This window comes from Vidua macroura, chromosome 3 (assembly GCF_024509145.1).
Source record: "Vidua macroura isolate BioBank_ID:100142 chromosome 3, ASM2450914v1, whole genome shotgun sequence".
NCBI classification, from domain to species: domain Eukaryota; kingdom Metazoa; phylum Chordata; class Aves; order Passeriformes; family Viduidae; genus Vidua; species Vidua macroura.
In genome coordinates, this window is record NC_071573.1 from 51,113,813 (window position 1) to 51,136,483 (window position 22,671).

The following is a 22,671-nucleotide window of genomic DNA, read 5'->3' on the forward strand; positions in this document are numbered from 1 at the left end:
ACAAGTGAAGAAAATGAGAAATCCAGGATGGCACTACAAAGCAATTGAAAAGAATTTGATACTAGGTATTGCTTTTTTTGCTTCATTAAGTCTCTGTTCTGAATACATACAAGAAAACTGAGCTTGTCTGCAGTGGACAATAAAATGCAATTAAATTGCAAAATATATAATGTCTGATGCTTCAGTTAAATTAGGTTTTATTCAGCATCTAATAAACTTCCATTTAACATTTACAGGGATGTGTGAGGTGCTTTCCCATGCTGTTGTTTTCATGTACAATCATTTGTACTCCAAAAACAGAAAGTAAATGGCTTTTTTTTTTTTTTTTTTTAATTGGGAGGTGATAGTAACAGAGCAAACTGTTAATTCTGGATATGTAAATAAGTGCTGTTGTGATGTCAATAACAATTTCTGAGCAGATAAGCAGGATGTTCAGGTGTACGTGTGGCACCAAACCAGAGCCCTGGTAAATGTCTACCTTATGCTGAAAACATACTGATGTGGAAAATGTCATTAAAGAAGTGTCATGAAGTCACTAACAGCATTAACAGTAACCTCATGGCTAAAGGGGTTTAATGAGTCATTATGTCATTTGCCTAGATTTTTTTTTTGAACCCAGGGAGCAAATTGGTGAGAAGCTCATAAGGAACGTTAGAAATGCACACAACAATAGTATTTAGTCAAATGTTAATCAGTTCTACTAAATGATTCTCCACGACTGCAGAGCAATAGGCCTTGCTTAGTCCTGTGGTTTATAAAGAAAGCATCCTTTTTAGTATCAATTGGGTTTATTGTCCTTTTAACAGTATAAAGTACTTAATAAATACCATTTTACCTTTATCTGAAGGTATTCTTTGATACAGTTACAACACTGACAAATGAAAATATGGATGTTTTGGATTTAACAAAGCCCAGATTTAGAATGACTGATAGCTATTTTATTAAATATTGGGGCCTTAGTTTTAATGCTGCTTTCCTTTTTAAATCAGTCTTTAAGTTTATTGATCGGGGCAGGTCCATAATTTTAATAACATCTTAATTCATGAAAAAGGGAAAGAATTTTTTTTTTTAAAATCTGCCTGACAATGTCTGTATTCATCAGTATTTAGATCAATTACTTGTATTCTTTGCTCGAAGACTTGTTTTTCAGACTAAAAGCCCAGGGCAAAAAATTTTCTCATACCACAGCAAGGTTTGATACTTTCTGTTACAGTTTTATTATGTTGACAAAAGTGTTGGATGACTGTAGCTTTGATGCTTTGCAAATGAATCCAGGTTCCACTCTTGTAAAGCCTTGCATTGAGTGCTAGACTTAATGTTGCAGCTAAAAACCATTTTTTATCTCATATTCTATTTTACTGCCAGCCCTGAGTTAATGAGTTGCCTTTTAAAAAGTCTCTTCTTGCTTACTGGTCTCTTGGTGATAAATGTGTGTAGTAAAGTTAAGCTGTAGTTTCACGGATCAGGCTGGCATGTAGTCTTGGTGCACCTTTCTGCATTTGGTATTCATATTGTAAAAAACCTATGATTGAACAAATTATTTTGCATGAAATAATGAGCTGGGGAGGGTGTACACTTACTAAGAGAACATTTACTCTCTTAAAAGAGTAAAATAAAAGAAAATTAAAGGAAAAAAAAAAAGAAAAGAAAATTAAACCTACCCAAGTCAAAACCAGCACATCAAATAAGCTGTACTAAATCATTCTGAAATGTACAAGCTGAAGTGTTTCTCAGGAAAGGAGTTTATCCCTCAATTTATACTGTATGCTAACTATAGTGAAGTACTGTATATAGCACATGCTATAATATAAAGCACTTTCAGGTTATAGTATTTTGTATTACAATCTCATGTTATAAAATGGTTTAGTGTTCAGAAGAAATAAACACTAAGAGTTTTTTACAGTAAATTAATTTGGGTTGTGTTATTTGGGTTACAGGTAGGCATCTAACCAATATTGCCATTTGCTGAAGAATGGCTTAATCATAAGTCATAACTTTGGTCAATTTTGAAAAAAAAAAATTGGTCCCAAGATTTATGTATAATCCTCTTGGGAAACACTGAAATAAAGATTTCACTAACTTTTTAAAAAAATTGTTTTATTTTATTATTCTTTAAAAAAAAAAATTGTTGGGCTCTTCTCTAAAATAACTTTAAACTCTTGTAATTTTTAGCTTGACATAATTTTGTATCAGACTAAAATTGACTGGTTGCAAAGTGTATTTCCACTGGTAATTATGTGTGCTTGCTAGGTAAGTGGTGCTACATGGAGATAGATTTTGTGTATTCAGTAGTAGTCTTGGATGATTTAACTAAAGCTGTTATTTGTGTCACTCTTATTTCTATCTCTTTGTGTGGAATTCCATGAGCTTTATTATTCCCATTCTAAGTTTTCTTGTACTGTTGTACTGGTGTAACCCCCGTTGACAGCTCAGCCTCACGCAGCCACTCAGTCACTCCCCCACAGTGGGATGAAGAGAGAATCAGAAGGGTCAAAGCTGGAAAACCCCTGGGTTGTGGTAAAGACAGTTTAATAGGTAAAGCAAAAGCTGTGAATGCAAGAGCAAAACAAGGAATTCACCACTTTCCATGGGCAGGCATGTATTCCGGCATGTCTTGGAAAACACGTTCCATCATGCATAATGGTTACTTGGGAAGACAGATGCCATCATTCCAAGCATCTCTTTCTTCCTTTTTCTTCTCCCAGCTTTGTAGGTTAAGCATGATGCCATGTGTTACGGGGTATCCCTTTGGTCAGCTGTTCTGGCTGTGTCCCCTTCCAACTTCTTGTGCAATGCCAGCCCCGCCACTGGCAGGGCACTGTGAGGAGCTGAAAGTCCATGACTTAGCGTAAGCACTCCTCAGTGACTACCAAAACATCAGTGTGTTATCAACATTATTCTCATCTTAAATCCAAATCACAGCACTGTACCAGCTACTTGGAAGAAAAATATCTCTATTTCAGCCAAAATCAGACCAATTATCTGTGATAGAAACAATCAGCACAATCATTTTAACATGCATAAAAAGATAGGTTTTGAGAGTCATGAGATTTGGGTTCTGCTTTTAATTTTCCCACAGATTTTCTGTTTAATTCAGACTAAGTAATTTAATCTAGTTTAATATTTTAAAATATAGGTAAGTAAGCAAATAATATAAAGTTGTAATCGTTCTGTGGCACTGCTTTAATCATGATGGTTTTATCCTTTTACAAATGAATGTAGTGAAGAAGGAGTAATGCTTTAAATTGAAAGAGGGTAGGTTTAGATTAGGTATTAGGAAGAAATTCTACACTTTGAGGGTGATGAGGCACCAGAACAGATTGCATAGAGAAGCTGTGGATGCCCCATCCATGGAATTGTTCAAGACCAGGTTGGATGGGGCTTTGAGCAACCTGGTCTAGTGGAAGCTGGTTCCTGAAAAACATTGTACCTGTCCTAGTTAGAATTTTTTTCCCCCTTCAGATAGTGTTTAAGGTTTCATGGGGTTTTATTGACCTCCCAAATACCTAGCTAATTTTTGTAGTTACTGTTATACCTCTGCACTGTTTAGAAATGATTGCTTAGCTGATTGTTCTCACAGGACTTTGGAGATGATGATTTATGAATTTGGGTAAAATATAGCTATGAATAAAAAAGGTAGTATAAAACCTACATGAAATTTAGCTCTTAAATAAACTTTATATTTTCACTATTGGACATTGTCATTCACATTAGCAATCTTTATCTTGTGTATAAGGATGATGTACTTGTAGATTAGCATCAATTGAAAAGTTTTGAATAGATGAGTGTATATTGTGTAGTTTTATTGATTCATCCAAGATTTCACAAATATTCATTAGAAATAAAGAAAGCAAGTACAATGTATAAACAATTCTGAAATCATAATTATCTAATGGACCAGTAAAAATCTGTTGCCATAGAGAAACTGCCTCTTACAAAAATAGAAATATTTTATGGGGGAATTGTTGGGTACTTTTCTGGTTGCTTACTTTGGTATGCCAGCTGGAAGTGTCTGTTAATAAATAAATAAATAATAATAAATGAAAGTGTCTAAATAAATAAATGATTGTACTAGGTGTGCTTTCCATGTACTTTCTGTTATTATTATCCTACTTTTGCTTTATGTTGTAGAAGAAGTGCATCCTCAGTATTTGTAGTGCTCATGGAAATGTGGAAATTGCAAAATTTTTAACTGCAGCTTTTGTTGAAATTAAATGTAAATATATATATGTATGAATAGAAATAAGTTTGAGGTTAAAAAAAGTTCGTTAAAATGTGCACTGAATCAGGATTGCACTGTGTCAGGATTGCACTGTTTATCAGGATTTTTTAAATTCATCTGATTTTTCCACTTAAATGGAAAAATTGGATTTTTGTTTGGCTTTAAATCAGTCTTTTCTATTCACAGAAAGGTTCACTTGCATGTTGTGTTACTCCATTAAAAACATTTCACTGATAGTGCCAGCCAGAATTAATAACTGCTAAGTCTAGCATTTTCAAAAAAAAAAAAAAAAAAAAAAAAAAAGAAAAACAAAACAAAAACAAAAATACCCAAAAAACCCCAGAAAATAACTTTTTTTTCCTTTTCTCATGCATCAGCGTTTTCATTAAAAAAGAAGTAATTGGGGCAATTTTACATTTAGTGCCAGAATTTATGTTGGCTGAATAACTTACTTTTCCAAATGCATTTGGCCCTCATAATGCTACTGTAGCATCTCTGTAGCAGTTCATTCTAGTTCACCTGGATTTATATATTTATTTGCTTGGGGAAAATGATCCTGTCTGTAGTGAAATATGTGTTTCCCCTTCAAATCTATGTTATCTGATGAAATTAAAATAAAAGCTTTTTAAGAAGTCTATTATAATATCTCAGAGAGACTTAAAACTCAAACTGAACTGTCCTCTGCAGGCAAGCAGACAAGCAAGGCTAATGGAGAGTGGATCCAGGGTGTGCTACCTGTTTTTTTGCCAAAACCCTGCTGCTCGTGTTTCTTCCTCTCCATATGTTGCCCTGTTTTTATAAGCACTGTAGCGATGTTTGAGGCTTCAGCTGACTGCAGGGTGCCATTGTCAGGAGTGCTATCTATGTATTGAGCAGCAGTCTTTCTCTTGACAGTAGGGGAGGGGAATGAAAACAGGGAGAAATTGGGTGTTATTCCCACCTTACAGATGGGGAATTTATCCACCAAGAGTGCAGCATCTCTCCCAGTCCTGAAGGCTGAGGATGAGCCAGCCAACACCAGAGCAAGCTCCTCATGGTCTCTGTGGTCAGAAGGCTGCACTTGCGACATGTAGTGAACCAAGCTCTCTCTGCCTTATTTATTTAAACTTTACAAATGTTTTGTGGGTTTTTTTGGGGGACATCTGCAGGGTCTGGTAGTTCATGCAATTAGGAATATTGCTGTGGCTCTAGGGATGGTTTTATTTGATCTGAAGCCAGTTTCTTGAGAAGAGATATGATTTTTCTTGTGCCCAGCTGTATACTTTATAGCCAGTGACCAACAGGGCGCTACAACCATCAAAATGCTCGTATATAAAGGGCATGAAAACAATAATTACAAGGAATTATCAATAATTTCTTCTGTAGCAGCGTAAAACAGCGGTTTTTAAATTTAGGTAGTATTGATACATGCTTCCTATAGAAATCACAAGTGTTTTAATCACCTTTCAGTGATGAAATTTGTCTCTTGAATGAACATAAGCATACTAATAATAAAAAATTAATTTTCTCTCTCTGGAAGCTAGAGAGCTAAAGAATTCATTTTTGCTGACACAAAGCTAAATATTCAGGGCTAATGGGAAAATCCCAATTTTAAAAATCGAAAAGTTTAGTTGTCCCGTCAGCTGATGCAGCTTTCAATATCTTTACAGGCCATTAGGAACTGAATTTGTAAGAAAGGTGTATTCAGATGCTATAGATCTTTAAGGGTAGACGAGAAAGCTAAGAAACACTTGTCTGCTAAGTACTAATGGATTAACTGAAACTTGTAACTGATGCAACAACATTGAATCAATTTCTCTTTGTTTCAGGTGATCAGACTTTAAGAATTTGGGATGTGAAAACCCCAGGAGTCAAACTTGTGATACCAGCCCACCAGGCTGAGGTCTTGAGCTGTGACTGGTGCAAATATGATGAGGTATAAAACCATTCATCCCACTGTTTTGCTAATTGAACCACTCTTATTAAAGAGCAGGGGGGGTTACTGCAACATTATTGCATCTTCTCTTTATGAAAACATGCCTAGTTGCTTTGTTGCTCTCATTCGCTATTACATCTCCAGAAGAGCTTTGTTCTAAGAGATGGTCAGCCCAAGCAGATCAGAGATTTTGCTTAATGCTAGTGGGCAGAGTAGTCAAAAGTGGAAGACCAGTTTGTGTTTCTTTGTGCTCTTTAATTTACACACTGAGGATGTCGCTTCATTTATGATTTATGAATCTGTATTTTTTTATTTGTATCCAACATATATATTGCTACAATTTAGTAATTGAATTGTCATGATATATCTGTGTTTTATTAAATCATCAGAACTTGCTGGTAACTGGTGCAGTTGACTGTAGCTTAAAAGGCTGGGATTTGAGGAACATCCGGCAACCAGTGTTTGTCTTGCTTGGTCATACCTATGCTATCAGAAGAGTAAAAGTAAGTTGTGTTTTATTTCCCGTTGACCATTACTGAATTATTACAGAAATTTTTGTGGAAGCCAGTAATATTTCATATTATCTGATAACTAGGAAAAAACCAACAGGATGTTAGAGGGCTTGAGAGAGGGTTTGAAGGTTACTTCAACTAAATTATGTGGGAAATTTGAGATGGAGAAAACACTTCACCTTACTCATTTTTAAATGATTTTCCTTTATCTTTCCACACAAAGGGCCAGTATTCACAGAAGACAAGGTACAGAACACATTGTGAATATATACTTTTGTGTATACAAAGAAAATATTCATGCATTTAAAGGGATTTTGAAACTTTATGCATGAAAGGCTACAGATGACTTTACTAGATCTGTGTACAGCTAGAACACCCACCAATAAGAATTTGCTCTCAATGCACAATGACATTTTTATCATGTTGTATGAAAATATGTATCCAAATATCTTTTTGGGTAAACTCGTAACTATGTTTCAGTGTAAAATATTGGAACTAGGAAAGAGCGTGAGAGTCAAATGCATCAATATCAAAGTCTCCTGAAAAAGGAGATAGTATCTAATCCTTTTAAAGCATTTCAGCAACGGGTATGTTTAAATATTTTCTAGGAAATCTGAACTGGCAGAAAAAGTTATCCTGGGTTGGTATTTTGCTTCACATGGCCTTGATTTGTTTCTAACATATTTAGAAGTTACTGTGCTTAGTTTGTAATTTGTCAGAAGAGGATGTGACTCAGGTAGTCATTCCGTATCACAAATCCTTTTCATGGTCAGACAACATGAGAAGCTCCTGCTCTCCTTATCCCAGCTACCCCTGCCTGCTCTCCCTGCTGTTGACTGATGCTGAGTTTTTTTTTCCTAATGTAATGCCTGCATGGCTATTCTCTAATCTGGCTCTGTGAAATATTTTTCATAGTAGAAGATGCATCCATGTGCAAAGGAGACTTACTGGGAGTCCATGACTTCTATTCCATCTTACCAGGCTTTCATTTCAAGACAGACATGGTCTCTGAGGACATAAGATAAAACAGTGTGGGCCAGCACTTCGAGGTGGTGCAGCATATCTCCACTTGTATGGTGTAGCTCACCAGTCACACTGAATTGAGAGAGCTGGATGCTGCCTCTATAGAGGCAGCTGCCCCTACTGATATCCCTTCCCCTGTGTTGTGCTGACATAAGCAATTGTAAAGCTGCAGCTGATGGCTCTGACTGAAAACCCTGTCCCTGAAAGTGACTAGTTCTGTCTGGATCATTAAGCTGTTTCAATTTGTTGCTCAACCACACAATTGCAGCCCTTGACACAAAGGAGGGGGGGACAGGAACGTACAGTTTGAAGTGGAAAAGAAAGTGGAAACCACAAGTCTTGGCAGTAGATCTGAGTCTGGCAAGGAATTCTACCCACCACAATACTGTCAGGATTCCTGCAGATTTCTTATGGTCATTTACTGCAGTATAGGGCATTATCAGTGCACTGAGGTCATCTGGAGTCCTTTTTGGAAAATTTTGATGTTGGTGCATTTGATCCTCACATTCTTAGCTGGTTTCAGTATCTTACACTGAAACACAGTTATAGTTTTCAAGATTACCTAGAAAGATACTTGGGTATGTTGGAGTCAGGATGGATGATGTGGTGGTATCTTCTGCCTGGATACAGCTATTCAGATGATAAAATTGTACTATCTTAGAGTTAAACAGAATTTTCTCTTGTAGCAGAAAGACATTATGCAAATTTTTTCAACTTACATGTGTAGCACTCTGTTAAGTGTTTTGATAAATTTTGCTTAGGTAAGTTTCTAGGATACTTAAGGTTAATGACAAAGTTTGACAGGATCGTTTTGCTTTATTTTAAACTATGATGACATGCAAAGGGGGATTATGGAAAGTTTACCATTGTTTTTTGTTGCCCATCAGACCTTCTCCTCTAGTATTCATTTTCCTGAGGTGCAGTATCAGTTTTGTTTTGGGTTTTTTCCCCCTAAAAAAAAATTGCAGGAAGTCTGCAGGGGTTCAAGTTCCAGCATGCACATTCCTCAATTCTGCTATAGTAAAGAGAGCTCTGTCAGCAGACTTCAGCAGCCATCAACATACACTGCTCTCTTGACAACTTGGGCAGTTGTGGCAATAGCCTAGACTTAACTTTCAACTTTGTAGTTGCTGTGAATAATATTAGAAGTCTTGCAGGAAGACTTAACTGTGAACCACAGTGTGGGGGACCTGCATTTCAAACTCAAGTTACGTCAGTGGCTTGTTGTATTTCCTGCTAAGAAGTACAGGTTTTAAAATTGTTGGAGACTGAAGGTTACCAAAAAACTAGAGCTGAGATGAACAATTTTTGCATAACTGCATCCTTCTTTTGCTGCAGTTGTTAGACCAGTCTGCAAGAGTCCATGGAAGAGTGTATCCTGTAAAATGCCCTGTAGGAGAGGGGGAAATCATGAAGTGATCTTATATTGCCTTCAGTTTTCTCCACTTTTTCCCGTTTGTATATAAATAATTTCAAAATGGAAGGATATAGAATTGATGACGGTAATATATCTTATATTCTCTGCAGCATGGAGAGATTTTGTCTCTCTGAAAATAATTAACTGGTCACATAGCTGGTTTGAAACTTAATTTATATAACAAGATGAAACTTAGCCTATTAGCCAAAAGCAGAACTTAATGACTGTTTATAAGACTGTTCCAGAACTTCTTAACTTTACAGCAGAGTTATTTGGTACTGCTGTAATGAAATCTAAGCAAAACAGGATCCCACAGAGCATTCCTTGTGATTATTAATTCTATGATTCCTTGTAATTAGAAGCATGGGGGAGAAATACATTGATGTAGTCTGTTTTGTTGCAGCATGATATGGTCCCAACCAAGACCATTTAAGTAGCTAAACCTTGATAACTTGCTGCTTACAGTAAGCAGCACAATGTTTTAACTTTAAAAGTTGTTTTGTTTTCTTGCAGTTTTCACCATTCCATGCAACTATATTGGCCTCTTGCTCCTATGATTTTACTGTAAGGTACAGTATTTTCTCTAACTGGATAAAAATAGAAAGGTGATCAATTTTAATATGGCTTGCAATAGAAACAGATCCAGAGTGGATATACTGGAGTGCAGTTAATGTTGCTGTCAGATGCTTCATAAGCTATGTTGAAAATGCAAGGGTTTATCGCTTAAAGGCCAGCTCAGTCACTCTACTGAGCAATATCTGCTCTGTCAGATGCTTTCTGCAATCCTTTTCATATCACTCTACTGAACATAGTTGCATCCAGCTGCGATAATGTTTGATAAGAAGGTAATACCCTCTTAAATTAATTTAGTTAGGTGAATTCATATGTTTCTGTGACACATTTTTATTTAGGCTTTTTATGAACAAAGTTTTTGTCCTACCAGTATCTGAGGAAGCTTTAGTAGTGTTCCACAATGTGTATGCTGAAACTCTTTAGACAGTACTTCTGCAAGTTCCCCTGGCTGCTTAGTATATCTGATACTGCTGAGGATCTCATGGTACTATTGTTTTAAAGCTAATTTAAAGTCCTAAAGAAGTTTGATTTGATACTGGGATTTCTCTAAGATACATGGTATCACAAGTCAATACACTATGAAATATTCCTGAACACCTCAATCAAATTCTTTGATCTACATTTTAATTTTCTATCATGGACCTAATGTAGTAGGCAGTACATTAAGAAATGGGAGAAGCCCTCTTGCTTCCATAAAGGATGCAAAGTTATCCCACTTGTCCAAATCATTTCAAGTAATGTCTGGTTTCTGGTTGTGTCCTAATTGGTCTGACACCAGACCTAGCGAGTTTCTGTTGCCAGAGGGTTCTATTGTTAATTCTTGTGCCTGTATGTGTTGGTAAATCATAAATCTATCCAATCTTCTGCCATAGCATCATATAAAGTGGCTTCATGAAGTTAACCCATTAAGCATTGAAGTGTCTTGATTGTTTTGTCATGCTCTTCCCCTTTTTGACACCAATTATATATCCTTCAGGTTTGGCGCCAATGTGCTTCATGCAGTACTGAAATCTAGTGCAATTTCAGCTCTGACATTTTCGTATTTGAAATTGTCAGAAAATATGGAGGGAGCTACTAGCTCACAAAGCATTGTGTCTATAAATGTAGAGCTTGGGGACCTCTTTACCAAATTCACTCTAGGCATTATTCTTCTGTTCAAATATTTATTTGTCATGACTAGGGAGAGACAGCAGACTTGAAGAGGTGAAATAAAGATTTTTAACAGTTTTCTAAAACTGTTGGATTTGGTATGAGTGAACAAACAACAGAGAAGGCTGGGTGAAAATCTTTGGAAAAGGCGTCACAAGCAAAATATTCTGTATAATGGAGGAAAATTGTTGCCATAAGAATTTGGGAACATCTCTTTTAAAGACTATGTTGTACCTCTACCACATACTGTCATTTTACTGGATGCACTGTACACTCCACATGTGCATACATGCACACAGCCTGTCATATGTGCACATGCATGTACACCACACACACGTGGATGTGAATGTATGCACACATACATGTACATTTCAATTTAAGAGTAAATCAATATATATCAATATATAAATTGATCAATATATAAAAGGTGGAAGATAAGTAGGGATTCTAGTACATGGAATTAATTATGGATCTTGTTGAATTTATTCAAGGCGTGTGACCTTTTAGCCCCATTTTGGGGGAGAGGGTGCTGAATTTTTGGTTCCTAGAACAGCATGGTATGGCAGTCCCTTAAAAACAGATTCATTGCAGTGTTATTTTAATAGCAGTTTAGTTATGATATTGTTCATTTATATTCTTCAGTGTGTCTGTTTGAAGCTCAGAATTATCTGCAAGCATTAATTTGTAGTAGATAACTGAATAGAGCATAGTAGTGGAGCAATTGTTTACTGTCAGAGTTCTGTAATCTTAAACGTTACTGAAGCTTTATAGTTTAACCAAACAGCTGCAAATCTTAGTTCATATTATCAAACTACCATGTAAGAAGCTGGGGTTTTGTTTATTTCAGGTCAACTGTATGTGGCTAGTTTGGCACATAATCACAACTGGATATCTAAAAGAAAAAATAGTAGGTTGAAAATAAAGTTAACAATGCTTAGCTTCCTCTTTTGCAAATAGTATAGTCATTGAGTGTGAGCACTGTAGTCAAGCTGCTGAAAAGAATAATAGTTCACATGCCAACTTCATCCTAGGAGCTGAGAAAAAGAGGATATTGATTTGAACTTGAGTTTTTACATATATTGGTATAATGATTTATAATCCCTGTCCAGTAAATGCTTCATTCAGACAAATATTTTCTATACCATTTCCTTACTCTTTGGAAGAGCTTAGAAAAAATGTAGGCTAATTAAAGAGCAAATTGAACACAAATGAATCATTTAAATGCCAGGAAATACACTAAGTACTGTAACATTTCCAGAACTACTTTAGGTCTGCATGCATATTCTTAAATGCTATCTCTGTGGAAAATTCAGTTTGGAAGAACACCAGTGTCATCTTTTACTGGAATCACCATTTTGTATTTTTGGACTCTTCAGTATAAAAAAGAAATCTTGGTGCATTAGTCACAGACAGTGCTCACCAAAGTCTAAACAGAAGATCTGATAAATTATAGGGCTTCATTAAGCTGGTGTCAGACCAGATCTTGGATCATATTCACAGAACCTTGTCCCTAAGGCAGAAAGGCAATTTTTGTTAAAAGTTGTACTATATTGGATATCATCTCTGCAACACACTGTAAGGTAAACCACTATCTCCAGCTCTCCATCACTATGTACAATTTCAGTAACTCGGATCACAAAGAAATCTTACAGAATAAGGCTGATCATAAAATAAACTGTGTTTCATTTCAGCTAGGTGTCCTTATTATCCATGTATTATTTTTCTGGTATTTTCCTTCAAGATTAAGAGGTGGGTGTTCGCTCATTTGCTCTTTTTTTCTTATTTTCCTCAAATGGAAAATGTCCTTCTATACCCAAATTGCTTCATAATGTTGATGCTTCACTGGAACTATAATGAAATAATCGCTTCAGAATATTAGTGTGGAAATAGTTAGATGTTCCCAGTTAATGCATGAAGTAACATCATTGATCTGATTAGCCAGTATCCAAAAGTAGCTTGACACTAAGCTCTCCTCTGACAGAAGTTTTTCTAGTTTGCAGGAAGAACTTCTACAGGTCAGCACAGGAACTAGAGAATAGGAGCAGGGGGATGAATTGTGTGATACATATGTAGTAAACTGGCACTAAGTTCTGTGTTGCTCTTGAAAGGTTCTTGGATTTTATATCCACATGCTACTGTGACTTGTGCCTGGTGTGGTTGTGTGTGAAAGCTAGCATTAGTCGTTGAGTAGGCTTTTATGGAAAGCAGCCTCTGAACAGCTGATTCACACCCACCTAAAAATATGATGTATGAAGACATCTTGTAACCTAAGAGCATTAGTAAAGCTTTCATGAATAAATATTTATCATAAATATTTTTTCTTACCCAGAAGGATGTAGACTTGATGAGTTGTTCTTTGTGCTTCCATCTGTACACTTTCATGGAATCATTTCCTAGAGTAACTTTTGAACCTATTGAAAACTTAATTAGATTTGACAGGAAACTTGTAGTCTAAATTTACTAAGCTTTTACAAATTTAATGGAAACTCATGAGCATGCAAGAGAGGGAAATGCCAAGTACTGCCTTAAGGAAGATAAGAGATGTAGCATGAATTCACCACCACAAGTAATCTTCTTATTCATCTGCTGGCTCCTCATCATGCAGCAACAGGGTGCCACAACACATGCATTGTACAGACAGTGGAACCTGGAATGATACCTGCTACCTCTTTTTTCCCAGCCAGTGGTGAAGGTGCAGGGACACTTGGTAAGGGTAGAGAGGGGGTGAGGATAAGGTAGAAGATATGCAGGACAAACTGTGTTTGGGTTGGTAAAAGTGAATTGGTACAGGAGGACAGGTCTTCGTGATAATGCTGTGGGTGGTACAAAGTACAACATCCTTAACAGGCTTTTTCTCTTCTCGTAATGTCTTGCTCAGAATAAGCAGTCCACTTATTCTGCGCATGCAATGCATGTGCAGTTGATGAATTGCATGCCAGGTACATGTAAAACAATTTAACTGTAGAGAAATGAGGGAGAAGCTATATTTTTAACAATTCCAGCCTTAAAAAGTTTAAGAAAGTGCACTTATATAGGTTTGGGGTTTTGTGATCAATGCAGATGTGACTGAAGTTGTGGCTTCATACATAATATGGGTAAAAATAACAGTTCTAAGTGACACACCTGCGATTGTACAGGCTGTACAAACCTGTAAGGGGCCCTAAAAGCCTATGTGGTTGTCTGGCCCATTTTTTAAGTTCATGCTCTGTAGATACACTTACAACTGAAATAATGCAAGCAACACCTACTTGTGCTATGAATGCATCTTCAGGTCTCTGTACACTGTCCTGCTGTGGTAAACAGTGTCTTAGAAAAATTGCATTGCCCTCTCAGTCTGCAGAATGTGATGGAAGTTGACTCTGGGGAAAGTATTGTTTTGGCCACTGTGCAATAGACAGTATTTCTTACTTTGGATTGCAGATTTATTGTGAGAGCCCCCATTAATTTGTCATCAGTGGTTCTCAGTCCTGAGACTGAACATTTTTTGAGCTTTCACTAGTAATTATTTATATATTAAAAAAAGGTATCAAAGCTTCCAGTCAGTCTGTTGAACTTGAACTAAGTTGCAGTACTCTTAATCTCTAAACTGCTTCTGACTTTTTACAACATAACTTCATATAACAAACGCTATATTGTCCTACTATTTTTTAAATTGATCAAAAGGTCTTTTTTAGGTTTTTATTCATGTAGATCTAAAGTTGTCTTCTTTTTAATTGTAGTTTTCAGTTATAAGCATCTGTCTTTCAATAATTAGTAGAGAGCTAATGTGGTAAGGAAGGGTAACCCTATTATTTAGAAACAACAAGATTTGTTTCCTTACTTTCTTATGAACAAATGTGGGAGGATGAAAATGCTGAAATGGTCTTTTGCTCCTCTCTCTTGCAAAATAAGTTGTTTATTTTAGACCTCAGGTACTAGGAAAAAATTAAGAGGGTTGTTGCTATGGCATAGCCATTGTGCTGATACCACTCTCCTTGTTTATGAAGGAGATAACATCTACTTATTAAACAAACTGACCCTGCTGGCTCCAGTGTTTGCTATTTTACCTGAATTGGTTTGAACTTACAGTATTTCCGCTGCAGTTGATCTGATAATGAGCTGTTCTTGTTAAGTATTGTCACTTTTTCCAATAAAGGCAAGGCAAAGAGACCTCTATGATTGTTACAGAAGTAGTAAAGCATATAATAGAGCCCTGTGTGAAAATGTGGGCTGTAGAAAATTTGATTACAGCTGACAGCCCACAAAATGTGCTGTGCTGTGCAGCCTGTGGACTTTTCTCAGTGGTATATACAACACAAGAAAAAGAAATAAGTCTTTGTTCTGTGCCATCATATGGGGTTTTGTCAGTGTGTTATTATCTGAAAGTTCTGGGTTTGAATCCTTTATCTCATGGCTGAGGTGTCTTTTACCTCTAATCTAATCCCATCTACTCTTACATCTCTCATACTTGCTGTTAAGTGCATTGGTGGACACTACATCTGTTGGGACAGTAGCTGGGAGAAGTAGAAGACCTCAGAATTGTTATTTTCTAAGTATTTTTTATCAACCAAGGCTCAAAAGAAAAATTTATATTTAAAATATGAACTAGTGGAATTAATTGTGTAATGCAGCTGATGTAAATAGCACAAATTTGTTACTAAATTATAATATTAAATTCTGCTTTACAGGAACACAGTCTCAAATTTGAGAATGTGCATGACTGAGATATCTAAATGAGTGTGTTAATTTTTATTTAAATAAAGACCCCATAGTTAATGATGCCAAAAACTGAGAAAAATCACAAATTGTGCTAATATCTTTCAGGGATAAAATTCCCCAGCCATCAAGAAATATAACAAGAATATTCTAGCCGACGTTTTTTCTTCTCTTTTAGTAAAGTCCCAGCGACTGCTCCTTGGTGCCAACTTTGATCTCAGTTTCTGCAACAGGACACAAAGATGGCTTTGCCCAGTGGGGTTTAATTTATGCAAATCAGCAGATGGCTTTGCAGGAGTATTTGTTATGTTTCCTAAGTGGATGAGTTTGCTTTTTTAAATACCCTGGCAGCAACAGATTTGTCAATATCTTGCATTATATTTTTGAAATGGCCTTTCAATTACTTTAATTGTGGTTTGTTTGATTTTTTTTTCCCTTTCTCTCTCCCTCCTTTATTCTCTCTATAGATTCTGGGACTTTTCCAAGCCTAATCCTTTGCTGGAAACAGTTGAGCATCACACTGAATTTACATGTGGTCTCGATTTAAGTCTTCACAATCGCGGTCAGGTAAGAGCTGGGTTGCATTTGCTTTTCACTTGCCTGTTATAGGCACTGTGGTCATGGCTGAGCTGCAGGACTCAGATCCTGAATAAGTCACCAGATTGCAGTAAGCTTCTGGAAGTGAGTCTGGCTGAATGCTTATCAAATAAACCTCATTTCAGGTCCATTTCTATTTGTGAAGCAGTTCCTTGCATTGGGTAGGAGAGGAGGGCAGAACAGACACGATTGAAAATCAGATAACTGAAAGCCATGGTGAGCTCTGGGAAAATGAAGTATTTTGTTTCAGAAGGAAGAATAGTAGAGAAGAGTCTAGAATGCTAAGCTGAGATACAGAGCTTTATTCCATCTACTTAAATTGTCAAGTTAAATGCTGGTAGTGTCACATATGATGCCTAGGTTATGTTTGGCAAACTGTTTACAGGACTAGGAGGTTACGTTTGGCAAACAGTTTACTAGGACTAGGCTTAATCTGTGGCTGAAATTCAAAAACCCTCAGCTATTAAAGTGAATAAGTAGAACCTATTTTATCAGTAGCCATTATTTATGTACTGGTTCTGTAAGGATTCTCCTCTCCTTCTGTTGCTACAGTTGTTTCTGTTTTGTAAACAGAGGATTCTTTTTTTGTAGTATGAAATTATTTTTAGACTAGAAACTTTGAAAAACTAACGTTAATTTTTTACTTTAAAATGAGAAAGCCTTTAGTTTTCACACAAAAATTACTGTAAGGATTTGCACTATTTAATGTGCCGGAGATATAATTTGCATCTAGAGTCTTCTCAAATTCACAGTAAATTTTTTTTTTACTCCAGATAAAAATTGTAACATCTACATTCACATTCAGTTTGAACAAAGTGAATTAAAACCATTGTAATTTCTGCTGGTAAAAGGGCATGGGAGAAAGGTGTTTGGCCAGATACTTAGCTTACTGCACATGAAACCATTCTAGCTAAATGATAGCTTGATGGGTTTTCTGTCTGGTTGGTTGTTCCTTAAATTCTGTTGCTTCAGTGATGCTGCAGTGACTGTACACAAGGCCATGCTGTGAACCACATGGGGGAATTCGTAAGGCTCAAAAAAGCTTTCAAGGTTCAGGTTATTTTTCATCAGTGCAAGGCAAGAATACTTAAAGGCCAGTTGCTGGGGATTGAAACTTCATCCCGAGTGACTGCACAGATGTGGTTTGGCTGCACTGGGTCCAGAGGGAGCAGCAAGCATAGCATAGTGCATTTAGGGCTTCATAGTCAGTGCATGAGCCCAGTTCAGTTTTCCATGAAGTTGCTGTGGGTTTGTATTTGGTCTGCATGAAGAGAGATGATTTTCTCTTTCATTTTGTATTGAGGATGTGATTGCTTTGACAACAAGCCCATTGCTTCATGGTAGATAATGAAAGAAAAGCGCACATGCACTTTTATGTTGAAAAAAGGAAAATGATGGTGAGCATACCCATCAACACTAGGACATTTGTACATTCAGGTATCTTTTTTCTTATGCAGAAACTCTGCAAGTCTGATGTTGGACTTAGTGCACAAAATCTATAAATCTGGGGTATATATCCATATTTGCCGAGTGCCAGTGTGCATTCCAGACAGAAGTTTGGCATTTGCAACAGCTTTGATATTCCTCTGTTTTTTTTCCATTGAGTTGATTTAATGTATTCTGAGGGTTGGATATCACAGCAATGCAAATTGTGAATGGTTTTTTTTAAAAGAAGTTTAAAAATCTATGATAAAATTAAACTCTCACTAAGTTAAGGAGTGAACACAAGGGAAACATAACCCCCATTTTTATAGGAAGACCCACGAGTATACCTTGAGTATACTTTGTTCAGCTCTGAGTAGGACATGGACCTGTTGCAATGAGTCCAGAGAAAGGCCATGAAGATGATCAGAGGGCTGAAGCATCTCTCATACAAAGACAAGCTGAGAGAGCTGGGATTGTTCAGCCTGGAAAAGACAAGGCTTCAGGGAGACCTTGTGGCAGCCTTCCAGTTCCTAAAGGGATCCTCCAAGAGAACTGGAAAGGAACTTTTTACAAGGACATGTAGTGATAGGACAGAGGGTAATGGCTTCAAACTGAGAGATTGTTGGTAGGAATAAGGAAGAAATTCTTTACTGTGAGGGTGATGAGACACTGGAACAGATTACCCAGAGTTGTGGATGGAAGTGTTCAAGGCCAGGCTGAAAGGGACTTTGAATAACCTGGTCTAGTGAAAGGTGTCCTTGTGCATCTTAGGGAGGCTTTGAACTAGATGATCTTTAAGGTCCTTCCAGCCCAAACCATTCTATGAATCTATGAACACCTGCTGAATAGTTACTTCTAGTATGAGCCCTTGGAGTCTTTCCCTGGCTTCTGCATCCATCCAACAAAGATTATTTGCTTTTTTTAATTTTTGTGCTGCTCTTCCCAATATGTAGGTTGTCTTTATGTTCTGTTCTTTATCAATCTGATGATGAGCTCCGTTATTTGTTTTCTTCATTTATTTGCATGATTTGTGATTTTCACTGTTTGCTTTATAAGGAGTTATGACTTCAGATTTGAACTGCTTCTCTCCTTCAGGGAGAAAGAGTAGAGAAATCCAGGAAGAATGCAGGGTATTTTATTTATAATGGACAAGCTATTCATTTATACTCAAATTAAGTACCATTCTGGTCATTAACCTTTGCTTTCATTCTTAATGGTATCTTTTGTTGTCTAGACAGATTATGTTTTCTTCGGCTTTGCACAATGAATTTCAGCATTTTTGAGGTATTTTTTACATGTCAAGGAAAAAATCATATTCGCTATCAAAAGTGTTCAGAATAGATACTGTGATTAAGTAGCTAGTAATCTAGGAATTACAAGACATTCCTGTGGAACTGATTGAGCTTTGAAAAGAACCCTCAGGCAGAGAGTAGGTACATGCAGGCAAGCTGGTCCTTGTGCTAAGGGAGGCAACGTGGAAAAAATCTCACCATAAGGAATGTGAAGAGACCCACTAGTATTAGCTAGATGAAACAGTAAACTCCTTTGCGCTTAATAAAATATTCTAGTATCTATTTTGGATTATCTGCTTCTATGTAAAGTAGATGGTTTTTGAAAGCTTTGAATTTTATAAATCAGATGTTGTTTGGCTTGGGGTTTTTTTCCCCCACCATAATGTTAGTATCAGATTCATAGAAATTTGATACAACAAACAAACTTTCAGGTGCATAGAAAAATGTGCATTTTGCAGTGCAAAGCATTAACAGAAATTATCCTCATGATATTCAGGGAATTTCTCTGTTAAACTGCAAGTGCTGATGTGAGAGTTTGCCAGGCATGTTTTCCAGGAGCAAATACTCCCAACTACAGCTTTCAGCCAAAGTAGCCTAGGCACACATGAGAACAATGACAAGACCCTAAGCACCAAAAATCTGTTAAATTTGTGATGGTGTGTAGTATTAAGAACTGAGCAAATCTTTTTACCCTGTAAGCAACATTAAGAGTGTGCAGTTTTAAAAACCAGATAGTTCTTTCCAAAATTTAGGGATAAGAAAAACAACTGAAGTTTGCTTCCTTGTATATACACTAGAGAGACATAGGATGTGTGTAGGGACTCAAAAATGATAATCAGCTATAAACTATTCCTTGCTTGGGGCTGGTAATGCTAGACCATGTAGTGGAGTTGTGCTCTGTAGCTCATTGGATTTCTTACTTCTCTCCTTATATTTACTTTTCTTGTGAATGGTCTGATGAATAAAAATATCATCCTCCTTTAAGCCATCTCTTTCTGGGATTTTGCTGTGTTTACATTCATGTTTACATGCTATAGGTAATTTCCTTTGGTGTTACTTGTGCAGCTTTATTTAAAATCAGCCTTTTTCTTCTGTTATAGGTTAAATGCTATATGGGAGTCATGAATGCATTTTAAATAACTTCAGGCAATCCATGAATGACACAGATAAAAGTACAGATCCTGTAAACATTCCCTTCTTGTCTTGATTACACCTCATATCTTCATTTGAACTTTGTAAAGCAGCCAGTGGAAAGTATAAATTACTGATTTCCATTGAGTCAGGCTTTCTGTTGTGCTGCTGAGAACAGGATTAAGTATCTAATGGGAACAAGAGAGGAATCTTTCAATTTCTCTATACTTCTGTGTTATGAACAATGACATTCCTAAACTGCAAGGATTAGTAATTTTCAGTGGGAGTTATGGCAATTGGTGTAGTGAGCACTTGGTATGTGAAAAGGACATTAGACATCTGTGACATGCCAGATCAGAACAGGACTCCACAATGTACCATGCTGAGGTGCTCTGTTTGGAAATTAAAAATGTTCAGCTCCAAATGAGAATGACCCAAGTGTCAGTTCTCTAGTTCAAAATTATCTGTTACCTGAATGCTTGCTGAAGTCTAGGTTTTAGAATAACTTGTGTACAACACAAATAGTGATCACTTAGGATTTGCTTCTACTGTGATTGTGTGTAGGATCATAATTGCACTACAAAAGGGCAGCTGTCAGTGTAAATAGCTATTTCTGTCAACAAGTTTAGGAGGGAACTTGTTTTCTCTAACTTTCTGGCTACAGTTTTCTCTAACCTTTTGTCTGCAATTCTCCCCATGCAATCTGGTGGGGTTGGGGTGAGTGAGCAGCAGCATGGTGCTGGCCGGGATTAAACCATGACACACACAGCACCCCATATCACAGAATAATGAGGTTGCAAGAGACCTCTAAGATCATCAAGTCCAACCTATGCCCTAACACCTCAACTAGACTATAGCACCAAGTGCCATGTCCAGTTTTTTTAAAACACATCCAGAGATGGTGATTCTACCACCTTCCTGGGAAGACAATTCCAGTACTTTATTATTCTTTTGGTGAAAAATTTTTTCTAATATCCAACCTGTACCTTCCCTGGCATAGCTTGAGACTGTGTCCTCTTGTTCTGTCAGTTGCTGCCCAGTGGAAGAGACCGACCCCCACCTGTCTACAACCTCCCATCAGGAAGTTGTAGAGAGCAATAAGGTAACCTTATATTATGGAGACAGTCATGGTACCAGTGGCTCTTGTGCTCTCTGTTACACTGGTCTTGTGATTTGGCCTTCCTGAACTTCGATCTCTTCTTCCTAAAGCTGTGGGGTGTCACCAGCATGTTCTGCCCAACCACTGTCTGCTCCTTCCTTGCACCTGGCCAGTGGTACTTAGAGCCAAGAAGAGGTGCCTGCATTGGTCTGTTGATGCCATTAAACTGATGTTATCCTGCATCACTAAAATTTTAAAGCTGTAATTTCTTACTAGCTGGAGGGAGGCCATGGCCAAACTATATACACTTGACCTGCATGCCCTGAAGGTAACTTGAAATCTAGTTCTAAATTATTCCAGCCTTATGGGGAAATTTTTGATCATTGTCAAGTTTTGGTGTGCAGGTTTGTTCTGCTCGTTTTCTTTGTGCAGCTTTTGCAGTGTGCTGCATTAGCTGTGCCAACATGGGAAGCAGAAGGGACAGGAGGGGCTGCAGAAGCTGGCTTAACCAATATAGCCAAATATAAATGCACATGATGTCTTTAGTAAGGCTGTGTATGTTTGGCTATGTATTTTGCTGTTCATTTAAATTAATTTTGGATGCTCAAGAGGCCCAGAAATGTTGATTGTTCCATATAAAAATGGAGTTACATCTTGTGGAAATGTACAGAAAAACAGATACTCTCTGCTTTTTTTCTTTTGATCACTTGCTGTTATCTTTTACACTTAATTACTAAGGTCCTGATAGCTTCCACCCAGCTGTTGTGGCTATGCCACTGCTACAATTATAACACTATGTGTACTTCATTTTAGTCTCTCCTTGTGGTCCTTCTCTAGGGTGCTACTGAAGTTATGCAGTTTCTTTGATTCTTTGAGATAAAAAGATCCTACTTACCTAATTTTAGAGTGGATTTTTTCCAGAAAATATCAGACTTCACCAGCTGCAAGTGTTAAACCGATCTGAACACCTTACTGAGTTGGAGGGGCTAAAAGAAGGAGATATTTCTTAGTGGTGCTTACTGTATGTCTTTCCCAAACTGTGAAAATTAAACTTTCACTGTGTAAGTCAAAGCTAGGCACTCATGAGTAATGATCACTATTTGCCATTATCAGCAAAAGTTTCTTGGTGTTTGGAAAGGTTTCTGTCAGGCATCACAATTTTGTAAAAGCTGCAATTGTTTGGAGAGGAAAATCAATTTTGATACTGAAGTACTGGGAAGGATGGGAGACAGTACTTTCTTACTCAGTAAATGTATTGCTTGTGCATTTTATTTGGTGCAATGGCTTACAAATACTTGCTACTTCTGTGAGCCCCATCTTTTACTCTCTCTTGCTCTCCTGCATGACCCATAAGCGTTTGAGAAGTCCCAGTGAATTGCACAAGTGAAACTCAGGGGAAGACAGCAGGATATTGCAGCTGTTACTGAAACTGTTTGGCTTATGATTATTTGTGATTATAACCCAAAAGGAAGGAACTGAACCTAACTCCAAGCTGAAGGATGAATTTGAAGGTTGAATAGGGTCTTTAGAAAACAGTTTCACTGGTGGAAATTGATTGCATTTGGGGTCACCAAGGTCAGTATCAGCATAGAAAGGCATTTTGCAGTTCCAATGTACCTTC

At 37.0% G+C, this 22,671-nt stretch overlaps 1 protein-coding gene across 1 annotated transcript in view; it reads left to right on the forward strand.

Annotated features, from left to right (window-relative positions):
* The window catches only part of PEX7 (peroxisomal biogenesis factor 7), a 41,712-nt gene that overhangs the window by 11,383 nt on the left and 7,658 nt on the right, over positions 1 to 22,671 (forward strand). The window contains exons 6-9 of the mRNA XM_053974388.1: positions 6,031 to 6,137; positions 6,527 to 6,640; positions 9,603 to 9,658; positions 15,974 to 16,073. Coding sequence (XP_053830363.1) covers positions 6,031 to 6,137; positions 6,527 to 6,640; positions 9,603 to 9,658; positions 15,974 to 16,073 — 377 coding nt within the window. The remainder of the gene's footprint in view (positions 1 to 6,030; positions 6,138 to 6,526; positions 6,641 to 9,602; positions 9,659 to 15,973; positions 16,074 to 22,671) is intronic.